This window comes from Oratosquilla oratoria, chromosome 5 (assembly GCF_046742065.1).
Source record: "Oratosquilla oratoria isolate Oo_2021 chromosome 5, ASM4674206v1, whole genome shotgun sequence".
NCBI lineage: Eukaryota > Metazoa > Arthropoda > Malacostraca > Stomatopoda > Squillidae > Oratosquilla > Oratosquilla oratoria.
In genome coordinates this window covers 85,735,873-85,758,902 of record NC_134781.1, presented here as the reverse complement: position 1 = coordinate 85,758,902, position 23,030 = coordinate 85,735,873, and the positions used below count along the sequence as shown (strand labels likewise).

Sequence of the window (23,030 nt, the reverse complement as noted above, 5' to 3'; positions counted from 1 at the left end):
TTATGATGATGATGATAATATGGTTTAAAGTCATAAACTTCCCCCTACCAGCAGGCTAGGATGGTGCCCCTTACAGAGGACTTTATACATACACATATACCAATGGCTTTTTCCCCCTTACAAAGGAGGATCCAAATTCAAAGGCATAAATCCCCTCCCACCCATTTCATCCACACATATTCCACTCCCATTCACCCCTCCCTCTTTTCTTGGCTCCTCCTGGATGATGGGTCATCCCTGCATCTCGCCCACTGCCCTGGGTCTGAAGCAATGTAGCAAGACACAGCACATCTACAGAGGACTTTATAGTGTGGAATTTAATTAACCATGCCCTTGGTTCAACTTAGCCAGTGGCAGGGTTCAAACTGCCATTCCCTTGACCTTTGCCGCAAGTAATGACACCCTAACTCGCTCGGCCAGCGAGCTTCCATTTACAAATTATAACTTTATTTTAAACAAGCAATAAGACAGACATTTTAAACAAGCAATAAGACAGACCTCTATGATTATATTTTGCTTTTATTGATGCAAATTACAACTATTCAAAATTTAAGTAAATTACAATAAAATTACAAACATATAAGTTAGAAAATAAATAACAGATTTATTTTAATAACTTAGCAAAAAACATTTATAGAACCTGGACAAAAATTAACTAGTTAAAACCTCTTTAACATTTAGGTTTATTCAAAAAGATTTACAACAAAATTGTTAAAACATAAAATCTATTTCTTTAGTATTGAAGAATGAAAGTACAACCTATTGAACACCGCTTGACTTTTGAATACAGTTTTCAAGTTTGTGCTAAGTATAGTTTGCACCCATAGTTTTTGTGACAATCAAAAGCCAGAGAAGCAAAAATTCATTACATGGGTTTGCTGTTCAATGTGTTGCCAAATGCATGCAACACTTCATAAGTTTCTTCTATGCCAAGTGCAAGACAATACATCAACAAGCATACAAGATGATGCAACACTGAACATAAGATATTGAGGCAAGTTTTTTTCTCTTTTGGTTAACTAGGCCTGGGGTCATGAGCAGTTGGAATACCATTGTTTACTTCCCAAACATCTACAAACCCCTTTGGTTAAAATAAAACCATCGAATTTCTGTTACACATTAATGACTACACATGGTATACAAAATATCAAGAAGGTATGGATGCTGGGAGTAATTGGCCCATTGATTTGAACAAAAATCCTTTCTCTTGCACATCCTCATAATTGCATTACCTTAACTTGTTTTGCAACCTAACATTGCATACAAGAAGTTCCTCAAGTTGAGTCATATTACTTTAGCTGCTTCATTTGCTACATTGCAATAAGGTAACAGTCTAGGATATGAAGAAAACTGTCATACCTGTAGCTTTCACTTTGAAATCACAGGGCTCAAGAAGCAAGCAATATCATCCATGTATTACAAACTGCTTTGGAATGGGCCTAAGTATGCTATTAAAAGCCTTGCACGCATCCCATAACTTCTTTCTCTAAAAGATGTAACCAGTGGCAGTGTCTAAAATGAGGCTAGGCATGTATGAATAAACATACAGAAATATATTTCTGTATTTGATTATACATGACTAATATAATTTATTCTTGTAAGGCAAGTAATTTAAGTGCAATTACCCAAGGACTTCCAACTACTATAACCTATCATACTTGTCTAATGTCCTTATAAATGTGTAAAATTAAGGCAAACCCTTCTGTATTTCAAATGGCATAGCATGTAAATACATTTGCCAATGAAACACCAACCTCTACCTCTTGATGTAACTTGTCTTCAGAACATAAAATGTATGTTGGCATTCTATAAAGCTCGAGATTCAGTCAATTAAAGCTCAGCTGTAAAAGCACAGACTCCATGATGACAATACTTGTGTTGACCTTGTCAATAATGAATATGTCCCAATGGATAAGTACATTAATGATTTGGGCTAATGGTGGCCATATCACAGAGCAAATAACAGCTGAAAATTAAGAAAAATATATATTTGAGTGAAATAGGGTGGAGAGAGAGAATAGAAAAAAATGAAGCAGAACTACTTATATAAGATTTTGATTTAAGGTTTTCAGAGAGAATACCAAACAAACAACTCCACGTGAGGCTTACTTCACAGGAAGGTCAGCTGTTGATTGGTCCATACTTTGCACTTTTGAGACCACTGGGTACCTGCTTGTGGTGGTCCTGCAGAGCTGCCCATTTTCAAAACCCATCACACCCCTTACCTCCACCACAAGGTGCAGCCCTGAGAGGCTGACACTCAGTCCCTGGACTGAACCCAAGACCTCTATCATCTTCATCTGTATTTCTTACATCTTTTCAGACATGGACAGCTGACAAGTGATGACTACTTCCATCCTCCTACCACTTTTGGTGAAATTGAAATAGTCCCGCACCAATACAACACAGAAGTCCATTTTTTTTTTTTTTTTTTTTTTTTTCCAGAGATCTTTGGGAGGGCCCAAGGACTGTTGCCAGCTGCTGTGGAGCTATGGGTTTTCCATTTAGTGAAATTCTAGGCAACAATTATAATTATTATTATTATCATTACTTCGTAATCTATTGCCGGGATGACAAATCAGCTGACATCTCAGGCTAGAATCCCATACCCTTCTCAGAGATTTGTTACCTTTCCTATTGTTACATATACACCCTCTACCATTCTGCATATTCTTTTATCCATTCCAAAGGGGGATTTATAAATAATGATTTGACATGTACCACCACAAAACAACCAACTAGTTTTCCCTGCTGAAAGGTATGGTTTCCTTCCCAATGAGGATAACAAAAACTTCCATCACACAGGAATAAATATGAGAATGTTCATGATGGCGAAGGCTGTGTATATCATGAGGAGCAGGGTAAAAAATCAAAGGTATGTAAGCACCTCCTAAGTCAACAGCCAAGAAGTCATACCAGTAGTGGTGAGGGTGTAAGGCATAAATCAATCAACAAACACCGAAACACCATTACTATGAGGTGAGCCACATCCAGAGTGCATATACAGCTGAGTAACACATTACAGTGAGTCCTCCTTATACGGTAATTCTTTATCCAGTAAATTCACAATTACGATATTTGGTAATTACTACCCTCGATTCTATTTAAGGTAAGAAAAATTCGCAGATACGATTTCTGCTCGTGTTTTGGAGGTAAAATGAGATATTTTGAAGAGGAAAGAGCAGGGAGAAGGTACGTCTGCCATAAGTCAAAATTTGGGTTCGGTATACTGTAATTTAAATTTGCAGTAAGGTTTTCAGGAATGCATATGTACCGTATGACAAGGACTCACTGTAATACTATTCTCTTAAAAGAATACCAAAAATCAAAATATCAGTGAAATAAAGTAGGCCTGTTTCATTCCGTGTTTCCTCACCACCCCTTTCCACTCAAAACGTGACTTTTTAGTACTGCCAAAATATAAGGAAGTCCATGGTTACTCCTGAGCAAATCCTGTTCTTAACATGATTAATGCCCAGTACAACATAATGCATTACACAACCCAATGAGGTACCAGCTTTGGTTACATTACATTTAATGTGAAGTCAAATTACTCACTTGTTGACCAATGCTAAGTTCAACTGCAGATATTCCCCTCTAAAATTATTTCAATGCACCAAATATGAGTCTGGTAAGTGCAACTGTCCATGATAGCACTCAATATATATCATTTGCCTACATACACCTACAGCAGTTACAGCTACTTAACTATTCAGATCTGTATCATCACTTTTATGTTGTGTAAAAAAAAAAATAATAAAACTGTTTCCCATATTTTGTTCTTTTTTCTATCTTACTTTATGTGTGAAGTAGAGAAATGATTGTGGTAGACATGACATTTGGTAGAGTAGCTCCTATTCATACCTTTCAGTTTTAAATAAACCTTGGACATTACCACTTCTAAGCTGACACTAAGTTACACTAGCTGCCCTCAACAATGATTAAGTAGCAAGCCTTGGTTTCATGTCCTCTGATATCTAACATTGACGTCCACCCCCCTTTTTCAATGATATGAATATTAACTGAAGTATTATAGGTGCCAATGAGTATCTTTTTTCCTTAGCATGATTAATTACATTAAATACCTTTGGTATAAACTTGTGGAATTCTGGGAACAGATCTGCAGAAAAATGTACTGGAATGTCAAAGTTGAATATGAAGTGAGGGGTTTATGAGTTATTTCTTGTGACATCAAACATTATAGAGTACAAAGTCAGTCACACCTTTTCTCAGATCAAGAATACTAGGTTTTTTCAATACCAAAAAACCAACTATCTAGATCTGTCTGACCATTTTAACAATGGTCATCAGTTGCAGCAACTTTAGACTGCCTTTCATACTATCAAAACTGAATAATTTATTCACTTTCTGAACACCGAGTTGATAGTATAAAGTGGAGAATCTACCAGAGTGCATGATGGTGGAATTTCAGATGACCATGAACAGATTCATTTTCTTGCAAGACTCCTGCCCTACTGCCATGTTGTGATGCCATGTGCTCCGACAAACCAACTGAAGATCTTGATACACTGTCACGCCAGTTGCCAGTTTTACCTGGAAATATGAGAAATATGTTTTCCAAGGTTCCTCTAGAGCAAAAAATAGAAATGTGTACACTGTATAACTGTCAGAATGTTGTGTCATAACCTCCCAAACTTTGAATGAATTAACAAAGATGCCCTACATCCATTTTTCCAACAAAACAAATGGAAAAGACTTACAAATATTGGTGAGTCCACAGAAAGGGCCATTCTTGGCTGGAGAAGGAAAAAAAGCAAAACAAGGACTTGGAAGATAGATTTACAAACAGGACAAAGCTTGCCAATTTTACTCATGGAGCCTAAATTCTATAAACCAATGTGACTACAGTACTAGTTTGGGAGTCAAACATGAAGAGTGGCATGTGCACTGTTAACTCTTACACAAATGAGCCAATCTGCATGTTTGTCTTTGCAACAATTGTCCTATTCCAACATGCCATGACATGAACAGGGTAACAAAAGGATGCATGCAATGCAAAAGGGCACAGTTTTGTAAGTAATGTTGTCTGTATATTCTCTTGAGTATAATGAGGTGCACTATCAGTGGGCTACCCCGTCTTCACCTGACTAGGGAATATGTGCATTCATCCTCTGCTTAGCATTTACAGTTAACCTTCCTTCAACAAATGACATTGGCTTAATATTCTATAAATGAATACTATACATATTTTACAGAATATAAATTCCTTATTGTTAGGGTATATATTAAATAATTAACCATCCCCCCTAATAAGGGGGGAAGGGTCTTTGATATGTTATATGAATTCATTGCTAGCATATTTGCTTTAAATCATATTAAGTATATGCAAGTTAAAATTTACAGTTCAAATTGTGACTTATTGCAAAGCATCATATATAATGGGAACATATTTTCATTAAAAAAATTAAAAAAATTATATATATATATATGTATAAGAAACATGTGATGTTTGAGGCCACATTTCACAACTAAAAAATATTCATCAAACATTTAAGGAAATGACAGTCAAAAATCTATCAAATGAGTTTACCAAACAAAATGTTTCACTAGATGCTGTCAAAAATGTTAGCAGAATGTGGATTTTCTCTTATTTTTTTCCTGGAAACGTCATTTTCAAATAAGGATGTCTGTTAAACCATAATTACTTAACAGGGGAGGGCCACATAACCAGTAATTCATGCATCATGCCATTCAACTGTTATGTACTGCACAATGAATGCAATTTATATAGTAGTACAGAAAAAGCAAAACTATCCTATCCTGCTGCTTTACTCTGTCCAGATCTACATGAAACTCACAAAGACTTAAACATATATACGTATGTAGGGTATCTACAAATATCAACATTACAATACTGTAGTTCTTACTTGGAGATAAGCCAGGAGAAGCAGATATTTTCACACTGTCCACTTTTTCAAGCAGTTCCTCATCAACCTCCTGGTCCTCATCATGCCTTCCATTTGCTTGGTCTTCTTGTGATGGTGATTCCCTCTTTGGTGAGGAAGCAGGTGTTGGTATCACAGACCCTTCATAGCTCCTGAAAAGACAAGAGAAGTAATTCATTAACAATTATTCTGACTCATGTATAAAGGAGGGAGAAAAGGTGACCAGTAAATGTCTATCTATACAGTACTACCTCTCATTAACAGACTAAAAGGGGGGTAACGGTGTCCATTAATGTGAATAATCCGTTGATTTGGAGTGGTTTTTGGGTGACATAGTGATTGCACGCATTAAACAACAGCACCAAAACACCGAAAACCCAGCAAAAATGCAGCTAATTAACGTCCATTAATGAGAGGTCTCACTGTATACCAAGGGTCCCTTCTTCCTTATAAGGCAAGTTACAACGCACACACCAATTCCCACCCATTTCACTCCCATCCACTACCCACTACTTCCTTCTCATCTTAGCTCCTCAGGGATAAAGGGGCATTCCTGTCTCCTGCCCACTGCTGGGTCAGAAGCAATGCAGTAAGATACAGTATATCCAAAACAATGCCACTTCATTTACACAATTACCTTCCTCCTCACCCTCTCATGTAGAAACTAAAGAAGGTGGGGAGAAATCCCTTCGGGCTGCATCTAAATATCATCCGCACATAATTATTCTCCACTCACACCTATCCTCTGCCTTCTCATCAGACATTCCCCTCTTGCTCAAAGACCCTTTCACTCTATCCATCCATCTTGTTTTTTGTCATCCCCTCAAGTTCACTCCATCTACCTCTGCTTTCCACACTCTATATCAATCTTTCTTTACTCACTCTTTCCATATGCCTAAACCATTCCAATGATCTTTCATCAACTATGGCAATTCCCTTTCTAACTGTGCTCCCCTTCTCACCTCCTCATTTCTCATTTTACCCATCCTTGTAATCTCCATCATACTTCTTAAACAATTCATCTTGGGCCCAGTCTAAACACCAAGTGACAGCCCTCCAGGGCTGCACCTCCTGATGGAGGTGAGGGAGCTGACAGGTTTTGAAAATGGGCAATTCTGCTGTCTATCCTGCAGGACCACCACAAGCAAGTACCCATCATTGGTCCCTCCACAGAAACATACTGTCCTGGATGCAATCACCACAGAGAAGACATTAAACACCTCATCCTACATTGCCCAATTCAAGCCTTACCCAGACAACAACATAATACCTCTTACTTGAGTGACTCATGAGCTAATGCAGTGGATGTTGCTGGTTCCTTTGGAACCATGAGTCTCCTGCAAGAGAGACCTGAAGCAACAGATTGATTTGACTAACTTTATCCGCCAGCTCTTTTTCCATCCTTACTCTCCACCTCATTTCCATATCACTTTATACCCACCATACTTCTTAAACACTTCACCTCAAACACATATAGGTTCTTTTTGTCTCCTTCAAACTCCAACTCTGTGCCCCATACTGTGCTGTGGGTACAATCACTCCATTATATGGTCTTCTCTTTGCATTCACCCCTAGATACCTACTTCTCATTACCAATTTTACCCCCACCCTTAAAATTTGTTTCCCTTACTCTATAATTCACCTGAATTCCCCTATTGCCAGCTACATATGACTCTAAACACTTAAAGCCACTTAAAGCCTTCCACTTCCTCCAGCCTTTCACACTTTAAATTCATCTTTCACTCACTACCATCACTCTATGTAGATCGCATCACCTTACTCTTGCCCAGTTCCACTTTAAACATTCTCCTCTCACATATCCTCCCAATTCCATCACCAACTCCTTCAGTCTATCCTCCAACTCAACTACAAGTGCAGTGTCATCTGCAAACAAGCGCCTCACCTCTAACCTCCCTCTAACATCACTCACCAACACCAATCACCTCCCTAGTACCTTTACTTTTACCTCCCTCACCAACCCATCCATACCGTATATAGAGTGAACAACCACAGTAACATTACACAACCCTAACACACTCCACAGTCATCTCAAACTGCTCTCTCTATTCCTAACCCTCACACAAGCTCTATTACTATACTCTTGGAAAAACTTTTGATAGACTTCTCTATTTCCCATACATCTCCAACACATTCCATTATGCCTTTCTTTTGACTCTGTCATAGGCCTTTCCCAAATCCATGAAAGCCCAAAAAACAGTCTTATGCTTTGCCTAAAACTTTTCACATATCTCTTATTACAAAAAAAATTATACATGCTCCCTCTTCCTTTCCTAAACCCACACTGCTTTTCCCTGATTACTCCAGGATCCCATTTTAATTCTCTTATATACCCTAATGATCCCTCTAAAACTGCTACATTCATATTTGTACCCTTCTCCTTTGTGTAGTGGAACTACACATGCACTTATGTCCACTGGAACACTTCTTCTCTTATGTATACATTAAACAATCTCACCAGCTACTCCACAACTACTCATGACATCTACAACTACTCCACAACTACTTATGACACACTTCACATGACATCCATCAAACCCAGGTGCCTTCCCGGCTTTCACTTCTGTCATTCTATCTGTATACCAAGGACTTTTCCCCCTTCCAAGGGAGGTAGCCAAGTCCAAAGGCATGTACCCACTTCTACTCATTTCACTCTCATCCACCATCCTTTCCTCCTTCTCATCTTAGTTCCTCATGAATGATGGGTTGTCCCTATATCTCACCCACTACCCTGGGTCTGAAGCAATGTAGCAAGACACAGTGTATCCACAGCAAGGCTGCTTCATTTAATTGGTGACCCCCCTCTCCATCCCCTCATGCAGAAAAAGAGAAGATGGGGAGAAATCTGTTTGGACTGTGTCAAAATATCATTTACAAATAACTACTTCCTCAACCCCCCCACCAGCCCCACAGATAAACAAAATTGTTGGAGAATCCTACAACTTGCTAAGATCAATAAAAGTGGCATTTTTTCCCTACTTTATTTTATGTTTTGCTTCTCTTCTTTTTTTCTTTGTACCTCTCATATGTTTCTTTCATCCTACTTTGCAACCAGTCCCTGAATGCTCACTTCTCTTCTAAAACCTTCACTTCATCATCCCTTCACTCACTACCCTTCCTTCTATCCCCCTCCCATCCTCCTTGTTCAACATACCATCTTTGTACACCTTGTCACTCCCTCCTTGAAACATCCCTATTCCTCCTCCACTCCTACCTCTACTACTCAATCCTTCACCATCTCCCGCACTTCTCTCAGCTTCTTCTTGTGCTCCTGCTTCTTTTCCTTCTCATTTAAACAGTTTACTCTAAGCACTTCCCTACCTCCTGGCCTTTTCCTCTTTCTCCACCTATCCTCCACTCTCAGATTTACATGACTATTTACACCTTTGAACAGAAGCTTAAACTTTTTGAACACCAACTAGTACCAGATAATACAGCACATTTTCCATCTTTGATGTCCCTGCATGACGTACCTGAGTTTCATGGTGATATCAACACCAAAAAGTACTACAACAAGATTTCCAATTTAGTGAGTGAGTTCAGAAAAAGATTAGCAGACCTTGAGCATGATTTTTCTATTTTATGCAACCCTTTCACTGTTAGTGCTGATGTGGCACCAAACAGTTTCAATTAAAACTAATGAGCTCCAGTGTAATTCTGTGTTGAAGGATAAGTTTTTAACTGTTGATATTAGCACATTTTATCAGTATGTTCAGCCAACATATCCCTGAATTAAATGTTTGGCCTCAAGGATGATGTCAATATTTGGCAGTACCTATGTCTGAGAACAACTGTTTTCTTTGATGAACTTGAACAAGTTTTGACTCAGGTCTCAATTTACTGATGAAAATCTGAACTCAATACTAAAGGTAGCCACTGCTCAATTCTTAGTACCTATGTCTGTGAACAACTCTTTTCTGTGATTAACTTGAACAAGTCTTGACTCAGGTCTCAACTTACTGATGAACATTTCATCTCAACATTGAAGGCCAAATATTGATTCACTTGCATAGGCCAAGATGTACTAAGTTTCTGGGAGCATCAGTATTACAAACTTAATATGTTTCTACTCAAGATTAAAAGACATAGTGCAAGAAAGGAATGGATGGGCTGATTGTGCCTTCCTGGACTTACAAAAAGCTTTTGACAAAGTACCACACAAAAAATTATTTAAACAAAATTGGAACATATGGGAGGAATACAAGGGAACCTACTAAAATGGAATGGATGGAGGAATTCCTGATTAGTAGAAAGATGAGAGTAGTGCTCAGAGAAAAATATTCAGGTTGGAAAGAGGTGATCAGTGGAGTACTGCAAGGATCTGTATTGGCTCCAATAATGTTTGCTATTTATGTGAATGACATGGATGATGATATGAAATGTTACATGAGCTTCTTTGCAGACAACGCCAAACTGTTAAGGAAAGTAAAAACTGAAAAAGATTGCGAATCACTGCAGGAAGACCTGAATATGGTCTGGAGCAAGAAATGGGAAGTGGACTTCAATATTAACAAGTGTAGCATAATGGAGTTTGGAAAAAGCAAAAATAGAATATCAGGACAATATAGAATTGGAACCAAGGAGGTAAAGAAGGAGAGATCCGAAAAAGATTTGGGTGTAATTATCTCAAACAACTTGTCATATGATAAACACATAAACAAAATTGTCGGAGAATCCTACAACTTGCTAAGATCAATAAAAGTGGCATTTACATATGTGGACGAAGAAATTATTAAAAAAATATTGGTCACACTGATAAGGCCTAGCCTAGAATATGCAGCGACAATGTGGTCACCCAGTACCACAAAGAATATAAAGAAAATAGAAAGAATCCCGAGAGCAGCCACAAAAATGGCACCTGCACTTGCAAACTTGTCATATGAGGAGAGATTGGCTAAACTGGAGTTACCGACTCTGAAGCAAAGAAGAGAGAGAGGTGACCTACTGACCATCTACAGAATCATGAAGGGCACAGACATACTCGATAGAGAGGACTCATTAAACTGGGACAAGAGAAGCACAAGAGGACATGGGGAAAAAAACAACAACATAGCTATAGAAGGGATCTGAAGAAAAAAAGTTTTCCACATAGAGTGGTAGACACTTTGAACAAATTGGACAATGAAATAGTGTACGCAAACACCCTTCATGAGTTTAAGAGCAAACTAGACACTGTGAGATACAAAGGCGGGACCTCACAAGCATAGCTCCTCTTCCCGCAAAATACAACTAGGTAAATACTAGGCTGATTTCCTTTGCACCTTTGTTATTAGGTTATTATTTTCATTATTATTACCATAATCATACTACTTTCTTAATAAGTGGTATCGATCTGCTCATAATTATCTGGACCGTATACTGTACACTGTATGAAATGTAGCCCACTGGGGTAAATGAGTTTGAGAACCCTGGTCTGAAGATTGAATATCAGCCCAGGTAAGTAAATTTATAGGTTTTCAAATTGGACAGCAGGGGGATGATTCTTTCTGCCATCCATCTTGCAGGACCCTACAAACAGGTACCCATCACTAGTGCATTTTAGAGAATAAAATCATTACATGGGCACAGTGCACAAAACTGTACACAGGTAATGGTATTATGTACAGAACCTTGGATGTGGTAAGGTTGGAATCTAGGCTGGGAATAACAAAGATACATCTTTGCAGTGCATTCTTCAAGAACCACTGGATAAGGAATTAAATATGTTTGGTAACCCTTTTGCTGCGACCTGCAGGTAATAATAATAATATCCCTTAGATACAACATGCAGGGATATTCTTCCGTCCTTGAAAGCTGTGCCACAAAGTGCTCACTGCCATCTGTTGAGCACTACAGCAACTACAGCCAAATGTGTGTTGACTGTAGAACACAGCAGCTGGAGGTGAAATGCCTACAAACTTGTTTGAGACAGTTTTATAGGCGACATTTTTATATACATTTTTCCATTTTTTTTTTATATAAATTATGCAATGCCTGTAACATTCACACTAGTGAGAAATTTTGTGCCACATATGAAAAGCATAAGATGAAGACAAAGAAACAGTAGTGTAAAATGTGATGGGATAACTTTCATTTCTTTTTCCTGTAGAACTGACACTTTTCAGGAATGAGCCCAAAATCTAATGATGCAGTGAAAGGGTTAAGATGACAGCATGCATAAGTATTGTCTGGATGGTGCTATGAACATGTGTGGTTTTTCAATGTAGTCCACAAAAATATAACTGGAAAAAAAGGAAAATCTATTTTATTTATTTATCTATTTACTTATCGTATCTATTTTTTAGTTTACTTATTTATTATTTTTTGTGCTGCATTGCTTCTGACCTAGGCAGTGGGTAGAGGGCAGTAATGGCCTTTCATCCACAGGGTGCTAAAATAAAAGGGTGTTAGGTGCATGCCTTGGCTGGCTACCTCCCTCATAATGAGTAAGAAGCCTTTTGGTTAAGAGATATATATAGATTGATTTATTTTTTCTAGGTGTTGATTACTGAGTTATGGTCTACAACTCACCTTTCACCATCAACCTGCTCTACACTGGCTTTGCGCGAGGAGAAGGATGATCTGGGAGGAGTCTGTGCAGGAGGAGATGTAACCTTAGGAGTACGAATGGGAGAACCAGTGTTGGAAGGAGTTCTTGATGGTGTATATGAAGTTGGAGTTCTACTATATGGGGATTCACCTCCAGGACTACTTCCTCGCATCCACTAAAAAGAAAAAAAAAAGAAAAACAAAAACTGACGTCCCCTTCAAAATCTGATTAAATCATTCCAATACTATCACCTATACAGGCACACCTCGACTTACGTCGTTTCGACTTACGTCGTTTTCGAAGATACGTCGGTTTTCAAAAATAATATGGAAAAAAATTCAAGTTGTCGTTTTACTTGACTTTACGTCGGTCAGCCAATAATGGAATCGCATAAACACCAAAAAACGTTTCAAGCGTTTCAAGCAATTCATGTTACAATAAATAAGAATAAAAGCATGTAAAATTATATAAAGATTCAGTAACTGCTAAAATATATACCATAAAGTAGTATGGCCTAGTCCACTAGAACATGAAATCGCAACGGTACTTCCAATACGTATTTACCGTAAGCGGCGTCTCGACTCCCGCAATTCTTTTGGATTATTATCTGTTTACTGAAGTTTTGTAAATTTTCTCATTAACATTCACTTGTAACTGTAATATTTGCCCCCATGCCTCCTAAGAAAAGTTCTAGTGAAAGTGCTAAGCGTCATACTATTTCGCTGGAGGAGAAAATGGCGATGATAAAACGTCATTGTAATGGTGAAAAAGTTGTATCGATTGCACGATGTTTTGGAGTAAGTCGGACAACTGTATCAACATGTCACATCTGAAGCCCCATTGATGAAGAACACGATCATCAACAAGAAAAGAGGTAAGATATTTGAAGAAATGGAAAATCTTCTTTCGATTTGGGTTGATAGGAGGAATCGTCAGAATGCGAATCTTAGTCAAGAGCTCATTCAGGAAAAAGCGTTGTCTTTGTTTGAGGACCTAAAGGAAAAATATCCAGATGAGAAAGATGTAGATTTCAAAGCAAGTCCTGGATGGTTTATGAGATATAAAAACAGGAGAAATTATCACTTCCTTAAAAGACAAGGTGAAATCGCATCAGCTGATGAACAAGCAGCAGCGGAATTTCCTGCTACACTGAAGAAAATCATCGAAGAAAACGGGTTTCTTCCTGAGCAAATTTTCAACGTAGACGAAACAGGATTATATTGGAAGAAATTACCAGATCGTTCATTTGTTTCCAAGGAAGAGAAAACGATTCCAGGTTACAAGGTCTCAAAAGAACGTGTGACCATAATGTTGGGAGGTAACTGTGCAGGAGATTTTAAATTAAAGCCTCTGTTTGTTTATCATGCACACAACCCCCGTGCCCTGAAGAATATACCCAAAGCATCTCTCCCTGTTATATGGATGGCTAACTCAAAAGCTTGGGTCACTGTTGTTATTTTCGAAGATTGGTTTTTCAATAATTTTGTCCCAGCAGCAGAGAAGTATTGTAAGGAGAAGGGGATTCCTTTTAAGGTTTTACTTATCTTAGATAATGCTCCTGGCCACCCACAAAACATCGCAGATTTTCACCCCAACATTACCGTCATATACCTCCCCCCAAACACTACGTCTATTCTCCAGCCAATGGATCAGGGGATAATTGCTATCTTCAAACGTTATTATATGAAGCGTACGCTACGGCAAGCAATAGCTGCAATTGAAATGGATGAGTCTATCACACTTCGCGACTTTTGGAAGGGATATGACATCTACAAAGCTTTACAGAATGTAGCAGCAGCATGGAATGATGTTCAGAGCACTGCTATGAATGGTGTATGGAAAAAGCTATGCCCGCAATTTGTGCACGAGTTTAAGGGCTTCGATACTGTTGTTGTCAACAAAGATTTGGTTACAGTCAATGAGCAAAGAGCTGGATATGAATTTGGAGGAAGAGGATTTCACAGATTTATTTGAAAAAGACAAGGAGTTACTGACGAACAAGGATTTGATGGAACTTCAGGAGCAACAAAAGAAAGAAGAAGAAGAGGATGATGAATCTGAGCCACGCCACTTCACCATTAAGAAAATGGAGGAAGCATTTGCACACATCGAAAAAGGTCTTGCTATGTTTGAGGATATGGATCCAAATGCTCAACGCTTTTCCAAGATAATGGGGGCTTGTTATGAAGCTTTTGCTCCTTATAATCTAATCCTTGAAGAAAAGAACAAGAAGACGGTTCAAGGCACTCTTGACCAGTTTTTACGCGTCAAACGACGAGAATCAGCTGATGTTGATGTCGACAATCCCCAGCCATCTACGTCTACAACGTAAACATCAACATATTGTATCTACTGTTTTGGTAAACTGAAAATACATTAAAGTTTTTCACTTATTACAATATGATTATATGTAAGCTTGAAATAGTTTTTATTTCTTTGTATTTTGTTTTGTTCTACCGTATGTTATTGACAATGCATTCATAGAGTACAGCACCGCGAAATAGCAACGCGTAAATATCGACATAATGTATGTACTGCATTGGTAAATTAAAAATACTTTATTCAATTTTTCACTTATTACAAAATGATAGTAAGCTTAAACTAGTTTTTATTTATTTGTTTTTTGTTTTGTTTCACCGTATGTAATTGACAATGCATTCATAAAGTACAGCAAATTGTACGTATTGATGAATAAGTACAGGTACTTTTTTATACTTTATTACAAAATGATAAATAAATGTTCTGTTTGGAAACTTAAAATAGATTTTTATTAACCTTGTTTAATAAAAAATGCAATCAAAAGTAAAATAAAGTACTGAAAAATGGCTATTGGCAGTTTAGCCTAGGCTACACCAGGCCTACCTAGCCTACTTGCAAGCAAATTCGACTTACGTTGTTTTTCGACTTACGTCATTTTTCGACTTACGTCGTGTCTCCTGGAACCAATTAATGACGTAAGGTGAGGTGTACCTGTACAACTATAAAAACTACTACTTACATCTAAAGTATTCTGGTAACGAGGGGCAAGCCTGGCTGTTGCTGAGTGCCTGTCAGCCCTTCCGTGTAAAATATCAGCCCTGATGGAAAAATAATAATTACACCTAAATCTCTTCAAGTTCTTACTAGTAAGACATACAAGCAGATTATTATTGAATAAATGAATCCCATTAATTCTTTCTCTCTCTTAGAGAGAAAAATGTAACAATCATTTCAGAAACACTAACATGCTTGAGCCTGGTGTTCTGGAAGGCCGTCCTGCATAATGTGACTGTGAAGTCGAAGCAGTGGATGACCTACGTGAGCCTCCAGGTGATGAATTCCGGTCAGGAGAAATGCTACGAGGGCTTCTACTAACAAAAGTCATTGCAGCTTCTTCTGTGGCCACTACAAAGAAGAGTTTCAAAACATTGTTAACACTTTTTGGATAATTTATTTTTGATACTTTAATAGTAGAGGCTTTCATTTGGCTAAATAAAATTATCCGACAACAGCTAGAAGAATGCATAATACACACTATCAGCTGTGATGGTTCTTTGACTCTTAAATGATGGAGTAGAATCCTTCATCTGAATGAAATTGATAAACAGTAAAGAGTGACTCATAACACTAACACACAACAGCATAACTTTTCCCAATAAAACAAAAACCAAACATTAAGAAACATCACAACAGAAATAATCTTAGTCTAAACACAGATTCACTCCCTCTACCTCTGCCTTCCACACCTCTTTTACTAATCTTTCTTCACTCATTCTTTCCATGTGTCCAAACCATCCCAATATTCTTTTATTAGCGCTATGTGACATCTTTTCCAATCCTACTTTCCTCCTCACCTCTTCGTTTCACTCTATCCAACCTAACAACCCCTACCACACTTCTCAGATATTTCATCTCAAACACATTCAAGACAGGATGCAAAAGATAGGGGGTGGAGGTTGATTGTAGGTGGATGAAGAGATTATATGACAAGAACATCCTTTTAGGATGTTCTTGTCTGCTTCATAAACATTTTCAAGTAGATGAGGGATGGGGTGTCACCATATAATGAAGTGATGGGGGGTAAATCCGCTCTGGCTGTCATACCCTGTCACTGCACTCTCTTTGACTTGAGTAGCATGGTGGGCAATAAGGATGATCCAGTATCCATAAAGTATTAAAATGAGTGAGGTGACAACTGAATTCTGGATGGATTTGGACTTGTTCAACCCCTTGTGTCTCACTGCACTCTCTTTGACCTGAGTAGCATGGTGGGCAATAAGGATGATCCTATTTCCATAAAGTATTAAATTGAGTGAGGTGACAACTGGGTTCTGGATGGATTTGGACTTGTTCAACCCCTTGATATGGGGAAAAGGAATTTTGTTATGTATGTATGTACTGTAAGCTTAACATCTTAACTATTGCTGGTCATCCAACCCCCAACCCCCACCCACTCCAATCTCAGAACTCCTGGTTACAGGCCTCCTCCATCATATAAGGAGTAAAAGATGTGAAAGCTTTAGTTAGCATGTTATATTATGATTTTTTATAAAAGGTCCTTGCTCTTTATACAAAACTAATTCTACTATTGTGCAGTATTTCAAAATTATCCACACATTTCACTAACATAACATCAGCTGATATCAATTGCATGACTTACCTGGCCTTTCACCAAAGAAGGCATCAAATACAACAAAGTTGTTAATTTGAGGTACTTGTCTTACAAGCCCATAATGTTTGCATAAGAATCCCAAGAACTTGTCAGATGGTTTATCAACAGCCATATGTCCTGGCAGCACATTCTGATCCTACAAAACAAAATATCAACATTAAAATCAAACACAAATATTATTCAATGCACAGAAACAACCTCATTCAATTCTAACATGCTTATAATCTAAATAAATGTTGCCTCAAGGGTTAACCAGCTCCAGTTGTCATGCCCTGCTGTAGATGACCTGTGCCTCACTGCATTGCTTTTGACTCTAATGGTGTGGCAGGGGACAGGGCAACATTTCATCACTGAGGTGCTGAGATGGAGTAGTGGTTGAATGGGTTGTTTATGATGTGTGTGTGTGTTTTGACACTCACTTTCCTTATATGGTGAATGGATGCTTGGTACATTTAGTAAATTTACATCAGGTGGAAATGATTTTATGCCTTTCCCTTTTTGGCTACCTCCCTTGTAAGGCAGAAAAAGCCTTGGTATATGTATGTATGTACATCAGGAGTTTCACAACTGAAAACCCAGAGCCCCACAATGGTAAGTTATAGTCCTTGGACCCTCCCATAAATCTCTCCAAGAAGAAATGTTGGACTGCTGTATTTACTTAACTGTAATATACATGAAAGGAGCTACACTCATTCCTGTCTCTTTTTCTTAAATTATCATCTTTGGTTTTTAATTTGTTTATGATTTTAGTTTGGGCAATATCACCTATTTTTTTTCCAAGAGTTGATGCAACTATATGGGAAACTACTTTTTGAGATACATTAGGCATGTGGTCTTCAATTTGTTCCAATGACCTTGTGACTCACTCCTGTCCCAAATTATGAGATCTTCTCTGTTAGTTATATTTACTCACTTTTTTTATCTGAACACTACTATCAAGTTACCTCTGTCTCTTCTTCCTTTCAGTGATGGTTGGTCCAGTGTTTATAATTTATTATCATACATATTATCTGCAAGGCTGGGAACCGATTTAGTAAAGTGCTCTCTGTATTCTCTCAATTTTGTTTACATCCTTCATTTTGTGCACAGATCACCACTCAAATTTCAATGTAGAACAGATCATGCATTCAATGATTTTTTAATCCTCTCCTCATCCATGTAGTGAAAAGCAACTTTTATGTTTACCAGTTGTCTGTATGCTTCACACGCAATTTTGTTATCTTTGTCGGGCCACAAGATATCTGCAACCAGCAATCCTAGATCTTTCTCTTCTGCTGCTTTTGTAAATTATTCAATTCTCAGTGAGTAATTCACTGATAGTCTTTTTGAGCTTATACCCCTGTACAACACTGCATATTTTGGTGTTAAAGTTAATTTTCTACAGCTGGCTCCCAGCATATGTACTATCTAGACCTTTTAGCAGAGTAAGCACCATTTCAGGACAAAACTTTTATTGATTGACTTTTGGAGTGAACTGGTGGCTATGAGTGGTTTTCTAAGGGCAACAGGTCTTCTGCAAGAGAGAATTAGGGCAACAAACAGAATGGCAGACTGATTGATTGAAAGCCCTCAAAATCTCTCATGACTTCTTCCCTTGATACACACTGCACAAGTGGGTATGAATGTGTTTTTTTATGAGTACACTTTTATACATTGTTAATATAGGCAAGCACAACTTAATGCTGTATACATATTAAAGCATTTACATGAAATATTACACACTTGATAACACTAAAAATAAAAAAGAAATACTGGTTAGATACCTGAAGCATGTATTCGAATAGTCTCCTACCATATCCCCTCCGTTGCCTCGATTCATGAATATAAAAGTCCAGAACACAGAAGGGCGCAACCTCTTTTGTTTGTTCAGATGGGTCCAGTAAAAAGAGCTTTTTCCGCCCAATTTTAAGCATACCAACTACAACTGCATGGCCACTATTCAACAAAAAGGAAAAATTCATATGGTAATATACAAATTCACATAAGGTATAAGTCTACAAATGACTATCTTTATGTACACTCTATATACTTTAAAATTTACAATGTTTAACAATACCATTCAGGGAAAATTAATACAGTACTTTACACAGGAGTACTACACAATCTACTTACTCTTTATCGTCACATTCTTTCATCAGGTATAACAAATGGTCTGAATTCTGAAGTTTGTCTGCATTGGTAATAATATTGTTTAGACCTTGAGCAAAGGATGAAATTTCACCAATTGCATTTATAATTTCATACAACTGCTGGTACTCCACCCTGAAAAAAAATACTAAAGTTAGTTTTAATGTGGAATGTGACTATGTGCTAATACTTTATTCAAGTTAATATTCCTTAAGATTATACATTCTGCTTGGCCAAAGAAGGGAGAGGTGAGAAAGAAGGGAGAAGTGGGAGGGGAGATGGGGGTGAACAGAAGGGGAGGGGAGACAGGGAGGGAAAAAGGGGGAGAGAGAAGGGAGGGGAGGGAAGAAGGAGTTGGGTTGAAGGGGGAGGGGAGGAGGGGGGACAGAAGGGGAGGGTAGAAGGGGAGAAGAGAAGGGGAGGGGAGAAAAGAGAATGGAGAAGGGGAGGGGAGACGTGCGAGGGAAGAAGGTGAGGAAAGAAGGGAAGGGAATAAGGGGGATGGGGAAAGGAAGGGGAGGAGGGTAGGGAAGGAGAGGAGAGGAGGGAGAGCAGATGATGGGGAGGGATATCACGAACACAGACACTCTCAAAGCTATGTTGCCAAACATTTCGATCAATCAATCAATCAACCAGCCATTTCGACTCCACAGCTGAACAAAGGCCTGTCATACCATTCCTTGATTCGCACTACAGCGCCAATTTCTATCACGTCACTCCTGCAAACTTCTCTACCTCGTCCCTCCACCTTCGGTCTGGTCTCCCTCTTCCATGCTTACCATGTCGTGGCGTCCAGTAACACTTGTCCCGACACATATGATTCTTATGCGCTAAATTCCCTACGCAACTCTATTTCTTTTACTTAACTGCCGCCACACAACATTTCACTGCAACCTGCTCTCACCCAAATTGCCCTATAGCTGTCTTTCAGCATATCGTCACCCTCATAAAGAAATTGCCTAGGTCATTTTTTGTCAATTTATGGATTTTTTTTTTTTCTAAATAAATTTTTCATTGCTCCTTGTGGTACAATTCTCAATGTTTTATTTAGTGTCTGAGTAGGTTAAAACTACGTTAGGAGGAACATTATGTACATTTATAAAATAGAAAAACTTTTTTTTTTCTAAATAAATTTTTCATTGCTCCTTGTGGTACAATTCTCAATGTTTTATTTAGGTCTGAGTAGGTTAAAACTACGTTAGGAGGAACATTACGTACATTTATAAAATAGAACAACTTTTTTTTTTTCCTGAAAAGTTGGACAAATGACTGAGGCACTTTCTTTATGAGGGTGATGATATTTCCAGCACTGATCTCTCCATTCTCCTATGTGCACTCCTAGTTCTGTCTACATCATCTTCGTCAATATCAGTCTCTCATTTGTGGATTACAGCTGGCATTACAAACTGAATGTATACAGTAGTTTGCACTTTAGACACATGATAGAGAGCCCTTTACGTTCTTATATTTATCAAACATTTCCCAACCCATTGGGAGACGTCCTTTTATTTAATTCTTATACTCTTTAGTCAGTTTATATTCTGATCAAAGTAATTATACTCCTTACCGTCTCCAACGCTCTCACCATTAACTACAGTTATATTTTATCTTAATCATACAATTATAGTTGATATATATTGTATGAGGCAATTACGGTTGTTTTATCCTGAACTTCCCCGTTGAACATTACTTTGGTTTTACTCATTTATCTCCAAACATACTGTACTATACCTCGACTTGTTCAGTTCACTTTGCATATCTTGCATTGCAGTCTTCTGTTATCTCTGCAGTGAGAATAATGCCATTCGCAAACTTAAGATGATGACAATATTCCCCCATTATTCTTCAAACCCTTTCTAAGGGCCCAGTCAAACCAAGCTTACGACCTGTTTCCGACCACCTTCGACCGAAAATCAAGCGATCGGTCGGCGACACAAAACCTATGCACGGAAGTGAAATGGAAAAAGTTAATGTGGTTGATAAGATGAAAATCTACTGGGGACTATTCAGTATGTGTTGTAATACATCTATCTATCGATCTATCTATTTATCTATATTACTACCGACTACCAGCAACTTCCAAAGACTACCTGCAACTGGTCGGCGACCACCTGGTCGCCGGTGGTCGGAAACAGGTCGTAAGCTTAGTGTGACTGAGCCCTACATGTCCGTGACCGGCCGTCCTATCAATCATTCGCCACTCCTGATTGAAGCGTACCTCACACGTGATTGGATCTGTCACACATCGCCTGAGCCGATAGATTTGTATAAATAGCCAGCAATTTTGCCTAATAAGCGCCCGGTGGCAATAGCCCTCTTACATAAGAACATAAGAACGAGGCTGCAAGAGACCATAAGGACTACACTAGGCAGTTCCATGTCCTTTACCACCTGTCATCCCCATCCATAAAGTTGTCTTACAGTTTCTTAAAACAACCGATAGTTTCAGCGCTCACTACTACATGGTTACTAAGTCTGTTCCATTCGTTGTCCACCTTATTACTAAACCAGTTTTTGCCTATTTATTTCTTAAATATGTCAAATTTAAACATATTACTGCGAGTCCCTGTTGTCTTAATATGATGACCTTGCTTGCGTCACCCTTGTTGAAGCCTTTGATCCATTTGAATACCTCTATTTGATCACTGCACTTTGCGTCTTTCCAGAGAGTGTAAGTTAAGGTGCTTAAGCCTCTCCTCGAAAGTTAAATTTATGAGCCCATGTATCTTTTTGGTCATTCTCCTCTGTACTGATTTTAGTGAATTGATGTCCATTCTATAGGATGGAGACCAAAACTGTACCGCATAGTCAAGCTTGGTTCTAACGCCAGATAGATTTTGATAATTCCCTCTGGACTTCTATTCGTAACCGTCCTAGCAATGAAACTTAAGGCTCTGTTAGCTTTATTCCTGGCGCTAACGCACTGTTTCCTGGATTTAAAGTCAGGACTCACCAGAACTCCCAAGTCTTCCTCGCACTCTGTTTTCTCTAAAACAAAACGTGTTATCCAAGCTATACCTGCTTACGGGGTTGTGTAGTCCTACGTTTAACACGCTGCACTTTGAGATATTGAAGTCCATTTGCCATTTCACAGACCATGTGAACAATTTGTTAAGATCTTCCTGCAGAATCTCGGCGTCTTCTCCTGACCTAATTAGGCGTCCTATTTTAGTATCCCCCGCAAACTTACTAACATCACCATTAATCCCACTGTTCAAGTCGTTTATGTACATAATGAACAATAAGGGACCCAAAACCGAACCCTGGGGAACTCCACTACAAACAATCCACTTGGATTTTACACCATTTATGGTGACCCGCTGTTTTCTGTCACTGATCCAAGTTCTAATCCATACACAACGATCTTTTCATCTTCATACAGACATCTTTCCTCCTACAACTACCGATCCCACGCGAACGAGGTGTCTTTCCTAGGTAGCCCAGAGTCCTGTCCATTCTGAATCCGACCGTTGCATTTATAACCTGTAGCCATGCCACTACACTTGCCTGTTCTATTCGATGGATTTAATTTAAAAATTTACTTAGACTATTTGTAAAAATACTGGAATTTATTTGTATGCATCTGATAATCTAATCGGTTGGCAGTTACTTGGGTCTTTTTTTCTTGTGAAGTGGAATCAACATGATTCCAGAATGATTTTCTGACGTATACATTGGGTTGCCAAATATTAATTTTCGCCTAAAATGTACTTGAACTAAAATAGAACTTTCTTTGCTTTGTTTTGTACTATATTGCTATATTCAGTGATATATTGTTACAATACTGCCTGTATCATAG

General features: G+C 38.3%; 1 protein-coding gene across 4 annotated transcripts in view; it reads right to left on the bottom strand.

Annotated features, from left to right (window-relative positions):
• Window positions 1-501: 501 nt before the first annotated feature.
• LOC143025628 (alpha-tubulin N-acetyltransferase 2-like) overlaps window positions 502-23,030 on the bottom strand; it is a 57,866-nt gene continuing 35,337 nt past the window's right edge. Inside the window, exons 2-10 of one of the 4 annotated variants that reach the window (XM_076185589.1) lie at window positions 19,217-19,366; window positions 18,868-19,039; window positions 17,093-17,240; window positions 15,678-15,837; window positions 15,452-15,530; window positions 12,435-12,517; window positions 5,889-6,058; window positions 4,722-4,757; window positions 502-4,554 (exon numbers count right to left, since the gene is read on the bottom strand). In XM_076185589.1, coding sequence (XP_076041704.1) covers window positions 4,403-4,554; window positions 4,722-4,757; window positions 5,889-6,058; window positions 12,435-12,517; window positions 15,452-15,530; window positions 15,678-15,837; window positions 17,093-17,240; window positions 18,868-19,039; window positions 19,217-19,366 — 1,150 coding nt within the window. In that variant the 3' untranslated portion in view covers window positions 502-4,402. Of the gene's footprint in view, window positions 4,555-4,721; window positions 4,758-5,888; window positions 6,059-12,434; window positions 12,629-15,451; window positions 15,531-15,677; window positions 15,838-17,092; window positions 17,241-18,867; window positions 19,040-19,216; window positions 19,367-23,030 lie in introns of all 4 variants that reach the window. The other 3 variants (XM_076185590.1, XM_076185587.1, XM_076185588.1) reach the window with 3 other exon arrangements.